Genomic DNA, 13,870 nt, shown 5'->3' with positions numbered 1-13,870 from the left:
TATTAAAAATACATTAAAAGTGAAAATTTGTTTGATTCAAATAATCTTTTGTAAATTCATCTAATTTACGAGGGATTACATATAAATTCCAACATTCTGTTTGTATGAAATTAAACATTAGTTATGATTTATGTAAGACCTATAGGAGCAATTGCTCTAAAACCAGACATAAAATGTGCAAGTGTACGTAAAATTGGTGATTACCTAAAGAAATAGCTGATTAGCATGACATTTTGTATGGGAAGCTACCTATTTTACACATGCATTTACTTGTTTGGTTTATGCACAGCCCATCCACAGGAATTAAATATAAAGGATTTCAAAATAGTCATGCAATGAGTGTGCATAAGAGAGGTTAATGAAAAGTTTGAGTGGAAACAGTGACTGGAAAAATGATATTGTTATATTGAACATTTGTACTGTAATAAGAGTTTTACAGAAATTACCTTTGGGATCGTGCTGTAATATTGTAAGTGAAAAACAACATTCCAAAATATTCCAGTCTCAGAGTGAGATCTGGGCCAAAACTGCCTTTTTTGGGGAGTAAAGGCCTATTCACCACAGCACTTCATTAGTAATCTCCCGTCACCCTGATTTACAAGCTCCCGTTGAAGCTGGGGGCAAGTGTAGACAAGCCCTTCCTGGAGGATTTCTTCCATGGAGATGGAGATACTGATTACTTCCTGAAAGATGCTCAGCACACTGTAGGATTGTACTCCTTGGCTTATCCAGTGTTATAATGTTATAAGATCACAAAGAGCACAAGTCAACCACCAGGCCCTCTTGCCAGAGGTGAGCTAACGTGGCTGATGACTAGTGCAGAAATGGGAACTCGTTTTGATCAAATAAGAACTCTCTGAATTTTTGCTTAATTAGGCTGAAATTTTTCCCTCTACATGTACACAGCTTATGCAACATAAAAGTCAAATTCTGAGGCTTTATGTGTGGTTTATATATACTTTAATCTGAAATCCTGAACGGGGTTGAATTCCCCCCCAAACTGAATGTAGACTTGCATACTTTGTTCTGTTTTAACCCCACCCACATATATTTAAAGATGTTCTTTTATGTTTGAAGTAAGGCTTTGCAATTGCAAAAGACCTACCAAATGCTAAGTGGAGGGAGAATTTTGTTCACATTGCTAAGTTTAAAACTGTATAAGAGTCAGAGCATGCCTTGAAGACAGTTGAGGTGTATGAAACTTACAAAAGCACCTTTGAGCAGTGACATTCAAACTGCAGCTTGAATAATATAAATAATATGGGCTTAGGAGTTTTTAAAGCAAAATGTCAAGGATTTTCCTGCAGTTCTGCCATCAATTAAAGTCAAAAATCTAATTTCTCTCAGAAGAAAACTGGTGCTCTGTATAAAGCACATAAGCATCTGATTTGGAAAGAACTGGGAAAACCACATGCTATGTAACCCAACATATTATTGCAATTGAGGTTAGGCAAAAAAATTTAGTACACAGTATCCATGTTCTTGCTCCTTCTCACCAAACCAAACAGGAAACTCTGCTAAACAGTAGTTTCAAAAACAACTGTGTCACTTTCTGCCACATTCTCTGTCTTTGTATATATTCTCTTTGTATTATCTTCATTATGTCCTGACATGAGAGTGTGTGATCATACACACTGAAATGGGTGAGCCACAGTTGGGACTGAATAAATAAATAACAAACAAACAAAGCAAAACAAAACAAAAACAAAAAACCCAAACCCCCCCAATATGCTGACTCAAATAGAAAACTTCCTGTAGTGGGATTAGTGATGGCTCAAAAGTTTATGAAGTGGCGTATGCTGCAGGTCTCTGTAATTATGGAAACAAGAATTTCTACCTGGAGGTCATTTTATGGTCTGGTGTACCTTGGCTTGAAGTAGATTTTACTTTCCTTTGAAGACCTTTGGTGTCTGTGACATATGACTTTAATCAATCTTTTGTGCTGCAGGAGTATTTGGTAGTCAGCATTAATTTCCTTTACAAGTCAAACTTAGAAGAATAATCAAAAATGAAATAAACACTTTTTAAGGGCTGAGAATCACTAAGTTCCTTTTATTTTCTAGGCTGAACCTCAGTTACAGGTGCTTATTCAATAGATAGGCTTTTCACAGAAAAGCTCCCCAGGGACATATTTTGCAATCCCAGTGCTGTAGTATATGTATTATCCTGTTTTTTCCCTAAGATTAATTCTTCCTTCCAGAATTTTTTTGTTTAAATGAATATATTAATTTTTCAACAAATAGGCAATAAAAGACAATTTTTTAAAAATCTGATTTTTGGGTTATTACCTGAAAAAATTAAAAACGGTTTTTATTCACAACATGAAGCCAGTTGCTGGATATCAGTCCATTCTTGGACAAGTTTATCCAAATGCACATGCACACAGGGTCATTATTGATATTATGGCTCCAGCACATAAAGAGTAAGACATATTTTTTATTTGACCTTACTCTACTAAAACAGTGGGAGCTAACTATTGGTTTGCAACTCACGATCATTCTGTTTCCTTTTTAGTTGTATAGTTTGATCAGATGGCCAGAAGTTGGCAATCACTAATTATGAAGTTCATATGATTTGCATACAGTTCACCAACTGACATATAAACAAATTTCTGGGAAGAGGCTTTTGATGGAATAAAATAAACTGGCAACAAAGGCAGAGTAAAAGACTACACTTTCTACCAGAAATTTCCTTTTCTGTTTCCAGTGACTTCCTTGTGCATTGGTGGCCACATGCGCTTCAGTGACAATTTTGATTAGTTCCCATTCCTCATCCGTTGGCTCGGGTTTGTGTCCAATTGTTTTTTGCAGTTCCTCCCGACGTCTCTTCTCTCGGTTTTCTTCTATCAGCTTCCTTTTTGCTAACCGCTTGCTGTCATCCAGCACCACTATCAGGAATGAAAACAAAATGAAAAGTAACAAGATGGAGGGCTGTTCTCAGGCTTGTCTGAATTGTAGTTTGACCTGTCCCAGATGTGCTGAGAGAACTGCAAACAACTCAACAAGGTAATAAATGAGAAGGTCTACCAACCAGCCTAACAGGTGGCTCTCTCTAGAACCTGAATGATTTACTTACACTTGAGTTTAGCTTTTTTCAGGCAAAAGGGGATGGTGACAGAGGGGGTTTTTGCCAGCAGAGAAACGTCTATGTGGCCTGTTTCCAGCTGGAAGCAGCCTCTGGTTGCAGGGAGATCTTGCGTGGCTATGTTAATTGTGTGATTATACTAATGTGCAGCTATTTGCAATTGCGAGACTGCTCCTTTTCATGACGCTGACAACACTACAGGTCCACGTAGACCCAGCTTTTGAGTAGTACCATTGTCTTCAATGGGGTCCCATTAACTTCAGTGGGACTGCTCACAAAGGCTATGTCTACACTACAGAGATCTTTTGAAAGAAGCTCTTCCGGAAGATCTCGTCCAAAAGAACTACTTTCAAAAGAGTGGGCCCCCGCACAAAAACAGTGGATCAACATTGCGATCTGCTCTTTCAAAAGAACAGGCCAGGGATCAAAAAATCAGGCCCCATGAAGACTGCTCTTTCAAAAAAAAAGGGCCTGCAGAGCGTCTACACGTTTTCTTTCAAAAGAAGCTTTTGACAGGGTGTACTCTTCCTAACACGGGAAAGGCAGAGTGATTTTGAAAGGAGCACCACATTCTTTTGATTTACTTCCAAAAGAATACTTTTTGTGTGTAGACACTCCATGGGATCTTTCAAAAGAGCCCCCTTCCCTCAAAAAATCTTTTGAAAGAACTTGATAGTATAGACGCAGCCAAAGTGTAACACAAGGCAGTAGTAAGATTAAATTCATTGGACCCTCTCAATCCACAGGTTAGTGTGTTCGAAGATAGAAAACAAGGGATCTTTTTTCCTTCAAAAAGAAAACAAACAAAACAAAAAAAGCCAAGTTCATGTTACCATCTCATAAACTGACATGAGGTAAAATGAGAAGCAAGGCTATAATAGTGTAGAGGCTGACTTGGCTCTGTGAATACACCAAGATGATAAATGACCTGAAACAGTCTTCAGTCATATAAACTTAAACTACTAACAATTCCCCTCATCTGTACTTCTGCAGGTTTTTCTAAATCTTTCCACATCCAGTTCTAGTGAGACAGAACAAATTAGACAGACATAGAGATATATCACCTCCATTTATCCACATACAGCAAAATCCTCCCTGCCCGACTCACATGAATTGTCCCATTTAAATAGACTGAACTATTCAAGTTAAAAAAAGAGAGAGCAGGTTTAACTTGAATAGTTCAGTCTATTGCTGCTCTCTGTGTGGTACCAAATATTGACTTGTGCCAGTAATATGGAATGATTTTGAACTGGAAAGGTCATCTCTATAAGTACAGGGACATTTTGGCTCCCATGCTCTTTCATTCCTCTATTTGGACTACCAACTAATGGCGGTTTTGACACATGTCTCTTTTTACTATCTCATTTTGCATAGCCACTAACCAGCCAATGGCAGTATCTTTTGCACTCTGCTAGTCTGGGCTGGATTTGAACTGGTAGCCTAGAGCCATTCAGTCCCCTCTCATGCCATTTTTACTGCAAATGATGAAATGACAGATACTTCTTTCAAGTCAACACCTCTCTGCTCCCATGTATACATAAAACATAATTCCTAGTATGACAAACTAACTTACAGCATGTTGGTTACATAATTTCTCTTTACTGTTTTTTTTCCTCGCTTTGTTTTTCTGTAGGGGATTACACTGGTAACAACCATTAACTAATACATGGTGGGATTTATGTAAGTTACTTCCATTTATACTAATTGAAGTTATGGTGAAAATCCCCTGTGCAACAATGGGAAAACAAGTCCCCTAAGGGTTAATCTTGCAGCCATATGTCCTGGTTCTCTAGAATTCACATAGCACTCTCTCTTAAGTACATACAGTCGTTATGTCTAAAAATAAAACAAACAACTGCAGGATGACTCATACAAAGAAATTCAACTTCACATTCTCCAGAAATTTCTAAACACAATGTTTTTCCTGCAAGGCATCGATCCAGTTGGATTCCCTCTCCCACGCTAGAAAATTAACATCCTTCATGTTACACAACGTGGTTAAGGCCCAGAGAAGGTCCAGTCAGTTATAAGTAAAGAAAATATTACCGCCCTCTGACAGAAAAACAGTTTGGTATAATAATAAACACAATTTCCAACCACTAACTGATAAAAAGGAAAAATTGCTGGTGGCTCTGTTCTTTTCAAGAAGTCTTTATAAGTCAACACATTTTAAGCAAACAGCAAAATTAAAAGAAGAAAAAAGAAATCTACTTACAATCTGTTGCCATGCCAACATAGATGCATTTTTTGAAGCGACATTCTTGACACTGGTTTCTTGTTACTTTGTCTATCACACATTTTCCTTCGTATTTACAGGAATAGGTTGGATGGAGATTCTTCTGAATGGTTCTTCTAAAAAATCCCTGTGCGGAAAAGAAAATTCAGGCAGCATTAGCATTCCGTGGTTTTTGGCACTGAAAGGTACCTGAACTTGTTATTGATGCAAATATATACGCAAAATGGAACATTGTGTATCATTAATTTCTAGTACATCAGTTCTCTAGTATAAAGCTCCTTAGTTTTTTGAGTTTCATGGAACATTCCCCTCAAAATTAAAACTAGAACTGGACCCGAGACATAAAATTCAGATTCAGATGTGAGTGGGTAGTGTTCAGATGCAGGGTGTTAGCTTCACCGTATACTGACAGAGGTACTAATTGTAGTATTTGCATCTAAACTCAGATATTCTGAACCATAGACAAGGTGTGTTCTGAGCTGGTGTTTTTGATGTAGACACAGAAGCCACATAAGGAATTCTGATCTGCATCTATGTTGAGGTTCAGACCTCCCAAGTACTCAAGAACATTTAAATCTGGGAGGGCTGACTCAGGTCCATCTCTAAATTAAACTATTGTTTTCAAGGGATATTTAGTTAAAAACATTTATTTCTAACTATAGGGAAACATCTGCTTGTGTGCAAGAGGCTTGTGTGAAAGTAATTAAGGCTACCTAGGGAATTAAAAGCAAAGCCACATGCAGCATGTTGCCAGAACCAAACAAAATTTGCCCATCAGAAGTTTTAAGCTCAAGATTTAATATAGAATCCACAGTCTTCATGCGGACTATATATTTGAAGAAATGAGAACGCCCTTACCTATCTTTCACCTTTGTAGTGAAGACAATGTGTCACACGTAAGATTATTATCACCATTTACGGTTTGAATTTGGGGTTAGCTGGCATACACGGACATCAATGATTTATATTAGCTGAGGATCTGATTTGCAATGAAATCAGATATTGTCTTCTCTCTGGAAGTTAAGGACCTGTATTGCTATCAGAAAAGTCAAGGGGAGCTTTGCCTTTGCCTTTAGAGACAGCAGGACCAGGCCCTAAAAAGGTGAGCAACTATAGTAGAGACAGTCAAAATAGCGGGAAAGCAAGATACCTGTACTTGGTTCCAAATCTCTCCATAGTCTGAGAAAAGTTTGGATCCGCATCTACCCCCCACACACATTATGGACATAAAAATCCCGAAGCACAGAGTCTCGCAGTCCAACTCAGGGCTTTGGCTGTGGGCTTATACTGCAGTGGAGATATTCAGGCATAAACAAGAACCTGGGCTCTGGGACCACCCAGAACTCAGTCTCCAGTTCAAATTCAAATGTCTATGTTGCATTTTTTAGCCCTGCAGCACAAGACTTCCAAACCCAAGTCAGCTGACCTGGATCAGCTATGGCTATGCTGTGTGTCTTTTATTGCTGAGTATACATAGCTAAAGGTCCTAACCCTGTATAGATCTGTGCACAAACTTAACTTTAGGTATAGTGAGTGAAATTCAGTAGAGTCAGGATTCTACTAATGAGTAATCTTGGGGTATACACTCACAAAGGAAAACATGTGTTCTTAACTCAAGCTAGCTAAGTCCAAGTAAAATCCTAGTGAAGACAAGACAGTTTGTAGCATTCACAGGAGTGAGCAGGATGACTTAAGGTTATGGGGGAGTCTAGAGTCATAGAACCCTAGAACTAGAAGGGACCTCAAGAGATCATTGTGTCCAGTCCCCTGCCCCCATGGCAGGACCAAGCACCTATCTAACCTGCTCTTAAATATTGCCAGTGATAGAGATTCCACAACCTCCCTAGGCAATTTATGCCAGTGTTTAACCACCCTGATAGGAAGTTTTTCCTACTGTCCAACCTAAACCTCCCTTGCTGCAGTTTAAGCCCATTCCTCCCTGTCCTATCCTCAGAGGCCAAGGAGAACAATTTTTCTCCCTTCTCCTGGTAATACTTTATTAAGTGCTATCATGTGAACACTAAACACTGCCTTATCTCCACAGAACTTTATTTCAAGTTAGTGAAGTCAAGTTACCTAGTTTGTGTTAAGAACACACCTTTTTTCCCCGACAAAAATCAGGCTTTTGAAGCTAATGAAACTCCTTGCAGAGCAAGCAAGTTTGTAAGCTTTTGCTACATCAGAGGCATGTGGGCATGACCCAGAGCCCATTACAGTCAATGGAAAGGCTTCCACTGCCTCCTCTAGGCTTGGGATCAGACCCCAAAACAAATGTGATTTGTTTGAATACCTTCTCAATCCCGTAATGAATTTGAATACCTTCTCAATCCCGTAATGAATGGACATTTTAATAGGAACAAAGAGCACGACTCACATCTTCCTCATGCTGGTTTTGTTCTGGTGCAGTTCCACTGACTTAAGTGAAGTTACTCTTTAGTTACAGTGGGGTAAGTGAAGGGGGATGGAGGCTAAAGAGAAGGAAAGCAGCTCTGCAGATCAGCATACGCTGGCACTCCAGATAATTATGGTTAACGCAGGAGATGGTATGCTATCACTGGTGAGCCCTAGAATGCAGAGCGCCCCCAAACACTACCTGTCCTTAGCGTGGTTTGGCTTTGGCTTTATATAGGTAAGCATTCTGACCTAACTAAGCTAGTCAGATTCTGGTTTCTGATTCAGTCCTTTTGCACAGCTCCGAAACTTTTAGTTAAAAGCATTCCCATCAGCTCTACATGCAATAGGATGCAAACACCACGTTGGAGTTTTATATTCTACCCCTCCTTTATAACATATGCATAGATTGAAATAGTTTACTGCAGTTACACACACAGCCAAATTCTGCCCCTCTCAGATGGGTGGCTGTTCCCTTGACTTCAGTAGTAGTTGCTAACACATTACAGTATAAGGCAATGGCTACATTAGAGAGCTCGCAGCAGCATAGCTGGATTAAAGCTGTGGGTCTTGGGGAAGTGAGTGTATAAGTATGTAGGCTAGCAAACTTTTTCAAAGTTATTTTTTCAATCACTCTGGCTACGTCTACACGTGAAGCCAACATCGAAATAGCTTATTTCGATGTAGCAACATCGAAATAGGCTATTTCGATGAATAACGTCTACACGTCCTCCAGGGCTGGCAACGTCGATGTTCAACTTCGACGTTGCGCGGCACCACATCGAAATAGGCGCAGCGAGGGAACGTCTACACGCCAAAGTAGCACACATCGAAATAAGGGTGCCAGGCACAGCTGCAGACAGGGTCACAGGGCGGACTCAACAGCAAGCCGCTCCCTTAAAGGGCCCCTCCCAGACACAGTTGCACTAAACAACACAAGATACACAGAGCTGACAACTGGTTGCAGACCCTGTGCCTGCAGCATAGATCCCCAGCTGCCGCAGAAGCAGCCAGAAGCCCTGGGCTAAGGGCTGCTGCCCACGGTGACCATAGAGCCCCGCAGGGGCTGGAGAGAGAGCATCTCTCAACCCCCCAGCTGATGGCCGCCATGGAGGACCCAGTAATTTCGACGTTGCGGGACGCGGATCGTCTACACGGTCCCTACTTTGACGTTGAACGTCGAAGTAGGGCGCTATTCCGATCCCCTCATGAGGTTAGCGACTTCGACGTCTCGCCGCCTAACATCGAAGTTAACTTCGAAATAGCGCCCGACGCGTGTAGCCGCGACAGGCGCTATTTCGAAGTTGGTGCCGCTACTTCGAAGTAGCGTGCACGTGTAGACACAGCTTCTGAGAGCATATGCTACAGCAGACCTACTATCTATAGTATATATAGGTTCTTATCTTCTTGGCTACAGATACATTACAGCTCTCTGTTGACAGAAGTCACTGTCGGAAGATTTCCCGACAAAACTCCTGTTGAGAGAGTGCGGCCACACACAAAGGCCGATCAGGAGAGCACTCTGCTCTTTCGACAGAGCAGCCAAACTGCCCAGCTGCTCTCTCGACAGAACAGGAACCTGGAAGCACAGCAGACAGGGTTGCCCATTGTTCTGGATGCTGTGTCTGTTGAGAGAAGTCCCCCCCGCCCCCCCAGACCATGTCCACAGAATCTGCTGAAAGCAGCATTATCCCTCAAAGCTTTGAGGCGGAGCGCTGACAGCAAAAGTGCTGTGTTTTGTTCAGATACTTTTGACAAAATGCATTTTGTGTGTGCACGCTCCACGAGTTTTGTTGACAAAACTGGGGTTTTGCTGGCAAAACTTGCTAATGTAACTGAAGCCCTTAAAAATAAGGCTGGGCAATGTTGCAGAATTTAAGAAATGATTTCAATATAAGTGGTAATATTTTATGCTAATAGCCTTGAATTCAACTGTCATTGCTTGCAACCATCTGGATTTTTTTTCTTTTGGTTAAACAGAAAGATTTAAAATCTATGTTGTGCAGAGACTGCGAGAAAACAACGTTAACTCAGTATATGTGATAACATTGAACAGACTGACCTTTCTCTCAGTACAGAATGGGTAGTACGAGTAACTGTTGTTGGTCTGTGGAAATTAACGTAACCCACACACCTACTGTGTGTGGTTCACTATCCCACATAGTGGCACTGAGATCACTTACAGAAGGAAAGATTGAGTCTCTTCTACAGCCTTAGCTGAGAGCCCGCTGGCTTTTAGCTCATGCTGTAGCATCTCACGCCCTAAGCTCCAAAGAGCCCAGGTTTAGTTCCTCCTGTTGGAGATTACATTAACATGCCTGCTCTTCTTGGTCAGGTAATTACCAATTTGAATGGTGTTAAAATCCAACCTGAATTATGTTAAAATATACGTCTATCTACCCAGCCACCTGTCGACGAACATGTGACCCTAAGTTCAGATCCAAACACTCTACGGGCTCTTCTACACTAGCCCCCTCCTTCGAAGGGGGCATGTAAATAAGCCCGACTGGAGAATAACAATGAGGTGCTGCACTGCATATGCAGCATCTCATTAGCATAATTCCCGCCATGCAAACTTCGAAGTTGCTAACTTTGAACCGGCATCAATGAGTGTAGCTGCAGGCACTTCAAAGTACCCACACAACTTCATGTTTTGGTAGTAAGGGAACTTCAAGGTTGCAATGGGTACTTCAAAGTGCCTGCGGTTACACTGCTTGCTGCCACTTTGAAGTTAGCAACTTCGAAGTTTGTGCGGCGGGAATTGTGCTAATGAGGTGCTGCTTATGCAGCACAGCACCTCATTGCTATTCACTGATCTGGCTTGTTTACATGTCCCCTTCGAAGGAGCGGGCTAGTGTAGACGAGCCCTATGTATTTTGAGATGTGAAGATCTCATCTGACTCCTGTGACTCACCCATTTCTTTGTATGACACCAGAATATGAACTATATGGTCTGGTCTTCTTAGAATGCCTCCTTTTCTGCAGGAAGGGAATATCATGTTGACAGAATCTCAGTGCTTTTCAATTGAACTCACTGCACTGGAGGAGTTCTTTTAAAAGGAAATGCCTGTATCATGAAGTTTTTGTTTTTTTTTTGTCTGAAACAATCTCTGTCTTCATTCAAAACAAACAATTGTTCACATAATTTTATACATGCAATTCATGATTCATTAGTGATCATATAAAAGGTAAAATAGTAAAAGAAAAAAGTATCATGTATCAATGGCAATAAATTATAAAACACTTCATGTTGTGTTTGTAAGTGCCTGTGTGGGATTTTTGTTTATTTGTTAGATTTTTATTTACAATCATCATGAAAGACATAGGAATATCGGCAATTGTCAAAAATAATTCGTACCAAGAGGCAAGGTTATTTCCTGGTGTGAATTAGCATAACTTTACCAAAATCAATGAAAGGAGATTGGTTTGCAACAGGTAAGAATCTAATCAAACATTTTTTAAAATAAAAAAACAACTCCTAAAATGTAAGCTAGAAGAATAGAATTGTATTGTACTCTTTTCAATGGTAAACTGTCTGCAAAAATACATCCTATACCTAATGCATATAAGAATCAGTAACACAGCCAGACACATGGCTTATTATGATTAACAGATGTTCTTGTTCTCTCCAACCTGCTTTTGTGTTTTATGTGACTGCCAAGAACAGTCGCCTTTATAATCGTGGAACATGAACTGGAGTGCCATTTACAGGTCCCATTTTCCCTTTCTGGCTATTTACCTTGCATCCTTCGCAAGTGATGCAGCGATAATGATACCCAGTGGCTTTGTCACCACATACTACACATAGCTCGTCCTTGTCTAAGTAACTGGGTATATATCCTGCAAAGGAAAAAAGAAATTGGCATGAATACACCAACTATATGAAAATAAAACGCAGGGCATCTCTGCCTAGTCACTCACATCTGAATTTTCATACCAAGTGACACGCCATTAAAAAGGTTATGCTAGAAATGTGATCAAACCATACAAAATAATCTACAATTTTCAAAACTGGCTGTTTCAGTATCGACTGGCAACATAAGTCTATAGAGGCAAGTCTGCAGCTTGTTCTTTGCAACATCAAGATGTTATTTGATACCAGTAAATACATCATGTTTTACTTTCCCTCTGTAAGATAGGAAAAATAAATGCAAGGAATACAGTCATACTTAATTTTTCTCAGTTTTGTCCTGTGTAATCTGATATGCTTGTAACAGGAAGTAAAAAAGTTCAATTTATTAAGTGTAGGTGGAATTTAAAACAGAACATATTTACTATGTGAGAACCAAATATTGGCGTGTGTTTCCCTCTGTGAGCAGGAGAATGACACCTTTTTTCCTTATTCACGTGACGTACCATACATCTGACTTCTGAAATTAACATGGATACTGTTAGGTGAAACAGCTGCATTGGTTGGTTCTTGTACAATAACACATTATATCTTAGTTTCATAAAAGTATTTAAAGATTTTTTTAAATTAGCTTTAAAACAACATGAAACATAATTCTAAAGTTAACAAAATATATTTTTAAACTAGGAAGAAATTTAAAACTAAAATTGAACATACAATAATTAGAACAAAAGGTTTAATCAAACAATTCAGAATTTATGGAATTCAGAATGTGTTCCTTTAGGAAAGTCTCGGCATGAGGATAATGCCATACAGGGATTTCCAGGAGAGATTCACTTCATGGGGACCATGGAAAGTTACAATAATTTCCACATGATCATGGAAGAATTATTAAAACAAAACAAAACAAAACAAAACAAAAACAGTTTCAAAATATATTGAATTTACACACACACACGCATATATATATATAAGAAAAGTTTTGGTTGTGCAAAGGGTTTGCAGTACCCAGACAAAATAAGGTTTTTATCTGCATCCATTTCATCCAAACAGTTACAGTTCAGAGTGGAGGATTAATTGTATGTTGTTTCTAATAGCCTCAGGTGCATCCTTGGAATATCATGGAAGGACAGAGTGACCAACACCGCTGTCCTCGAGCAAGCTGGAATCCCAACCATGCACACCCTCCTCAGGCAGTGTCGGCTCCGCTGGCTTAGCCACGTCCACAGGATGAATGATGGAAGGATTCCAAAAGACATCCTGTATGGTGAGCTAGCCTCTGGCAAAAGACCTCCCGGACGCCCCCAGTTGCGCTACAAAGATGTCTGCAAGAGAGACCTCAGAGAGGTAGGCATCGAGCTGGACAACTGGGAAGAACTAGCAGACGACTGCAACAGATGGAGGCAGGGGTTACACAAGGGCCTTCAGAAGGGCGAGATGAGGATCAGACAGCTAGCAGAGGAGAAACGAGTGCACAGAAAGCACAATAAGGACTTGCCAGACACCCACCACATCTGCAAGAGATGCAGTAAAGACTGTCACTCTCGTGTGGGTCTTCATAGTCACAGTAGACACTGTAAATGAAGCCCTCAATTGAAACTATAAAGGGCGCGATCCATAGTCTATGCAGACTGAAGGATGCCTACTACTATGTTTCTAATATATGTAAGGAATGCTATATAGCAGTGGTTTCAACCTTTTTCATTTGCAGGCCCCTAAAATTTTCAAATGGAGGTGCGGACCCTTTTGGAAAGCCTAGACACAATCTGTGGACCTCAGGGGTCTGTGGCCCACAGGCTGAAAATTACTGCTTTATAGATCCCCACTGAAGAGCTTCTGAGAGAGAAGGCAATGGTACCTCTTAGAGGGGAAACAGAGAAACTGAACAGAACATTTCCTGCTTAACCAAAGCATGGTGTGGAAGTGTTTTTTGGAAGGCAGCATTGTTATTTCTAATGCAAAGATTTGTAACTATATCTTTTTAAAAATCCTCCCTGTACTGGGTACTTTTAAAAAAAGATGAATTGTTACCAGAACTGGTTAATAAAACTGAAAAAGAAATGCAACTAGAGGGACTCTGTTGGATGGATGCAAATATTATCCTTTCCACTTGTTTGATGAGCCCCTTTGTTATGTTTTGTCTTAAACTAGACTGTAAGCTCTCCAGGCAAGGGCTGTGTCACTTTATGTATTCAGGGTCTGGCTACAAAGCCATGGAAGGTGTTATTCCCAGGGTGGCAAGTATCGGAGGGGTAGCTGTGTTAGTCTGGATCTCTAACAGCAACAAAGGGTCCTGTGGCACCTTACAG

The 13,870-nt window shown here is 40.3% G+C and overlaps 1 protein-coding gene across 10 annotated transcripts in view; it reads right to left on the bottom strand.

The window, feature by feature from the left end:
* THRB (thyroid hormone receptor beta) overlaps window positions 1-13,870 on the bottom strand; it is a 300,896-nt gene that overhangs the window by 17,963 nt on the left and 269,063 nt on the right. For all 10 annotated transcript variants that reach the window (XM_074984450.1, XM_074984449.1, XM_074984451.1 and 7 more), the window contains 3 exons: window positions 11,451-11,551; window positions 5,300-5,447; window positions 2,682-2,887 (listed from right to left, as the gene is read on the bottom strand). In XM_074984450.1, coding sequence (XP_074840551.1) covers window positions 2,682-2,887; window positions 5,300-5,447; window positions 11,451-11,551 — 455 coding nt within the window. The remainder of the gene's footprint in view (window positions 1-2,681; window positions 2,888-5,299; window positions 5,448-11,450; window positions 11,552-13,870) is intronic.

Source organism: Carettochelys insculpta, chromosome 2 (genome assembly GCF_033958435.1).
Source record: "Carettochelys insculpta isolate YL-2023 chromosome 2, ASM3395843v1, whole genome shotgun sequence".
Lineage (NCBI taxonomy): Eukaryota > Metazoa > Chordata > Testudines > Carettochelyidae > Carettochelys > Carettochelys insculpta.
The sequence above is the reverse complement of the archived record's forward strand: the minus strand, read 5'-3'. Positions and strand labels throughout refer to the sequence as shown.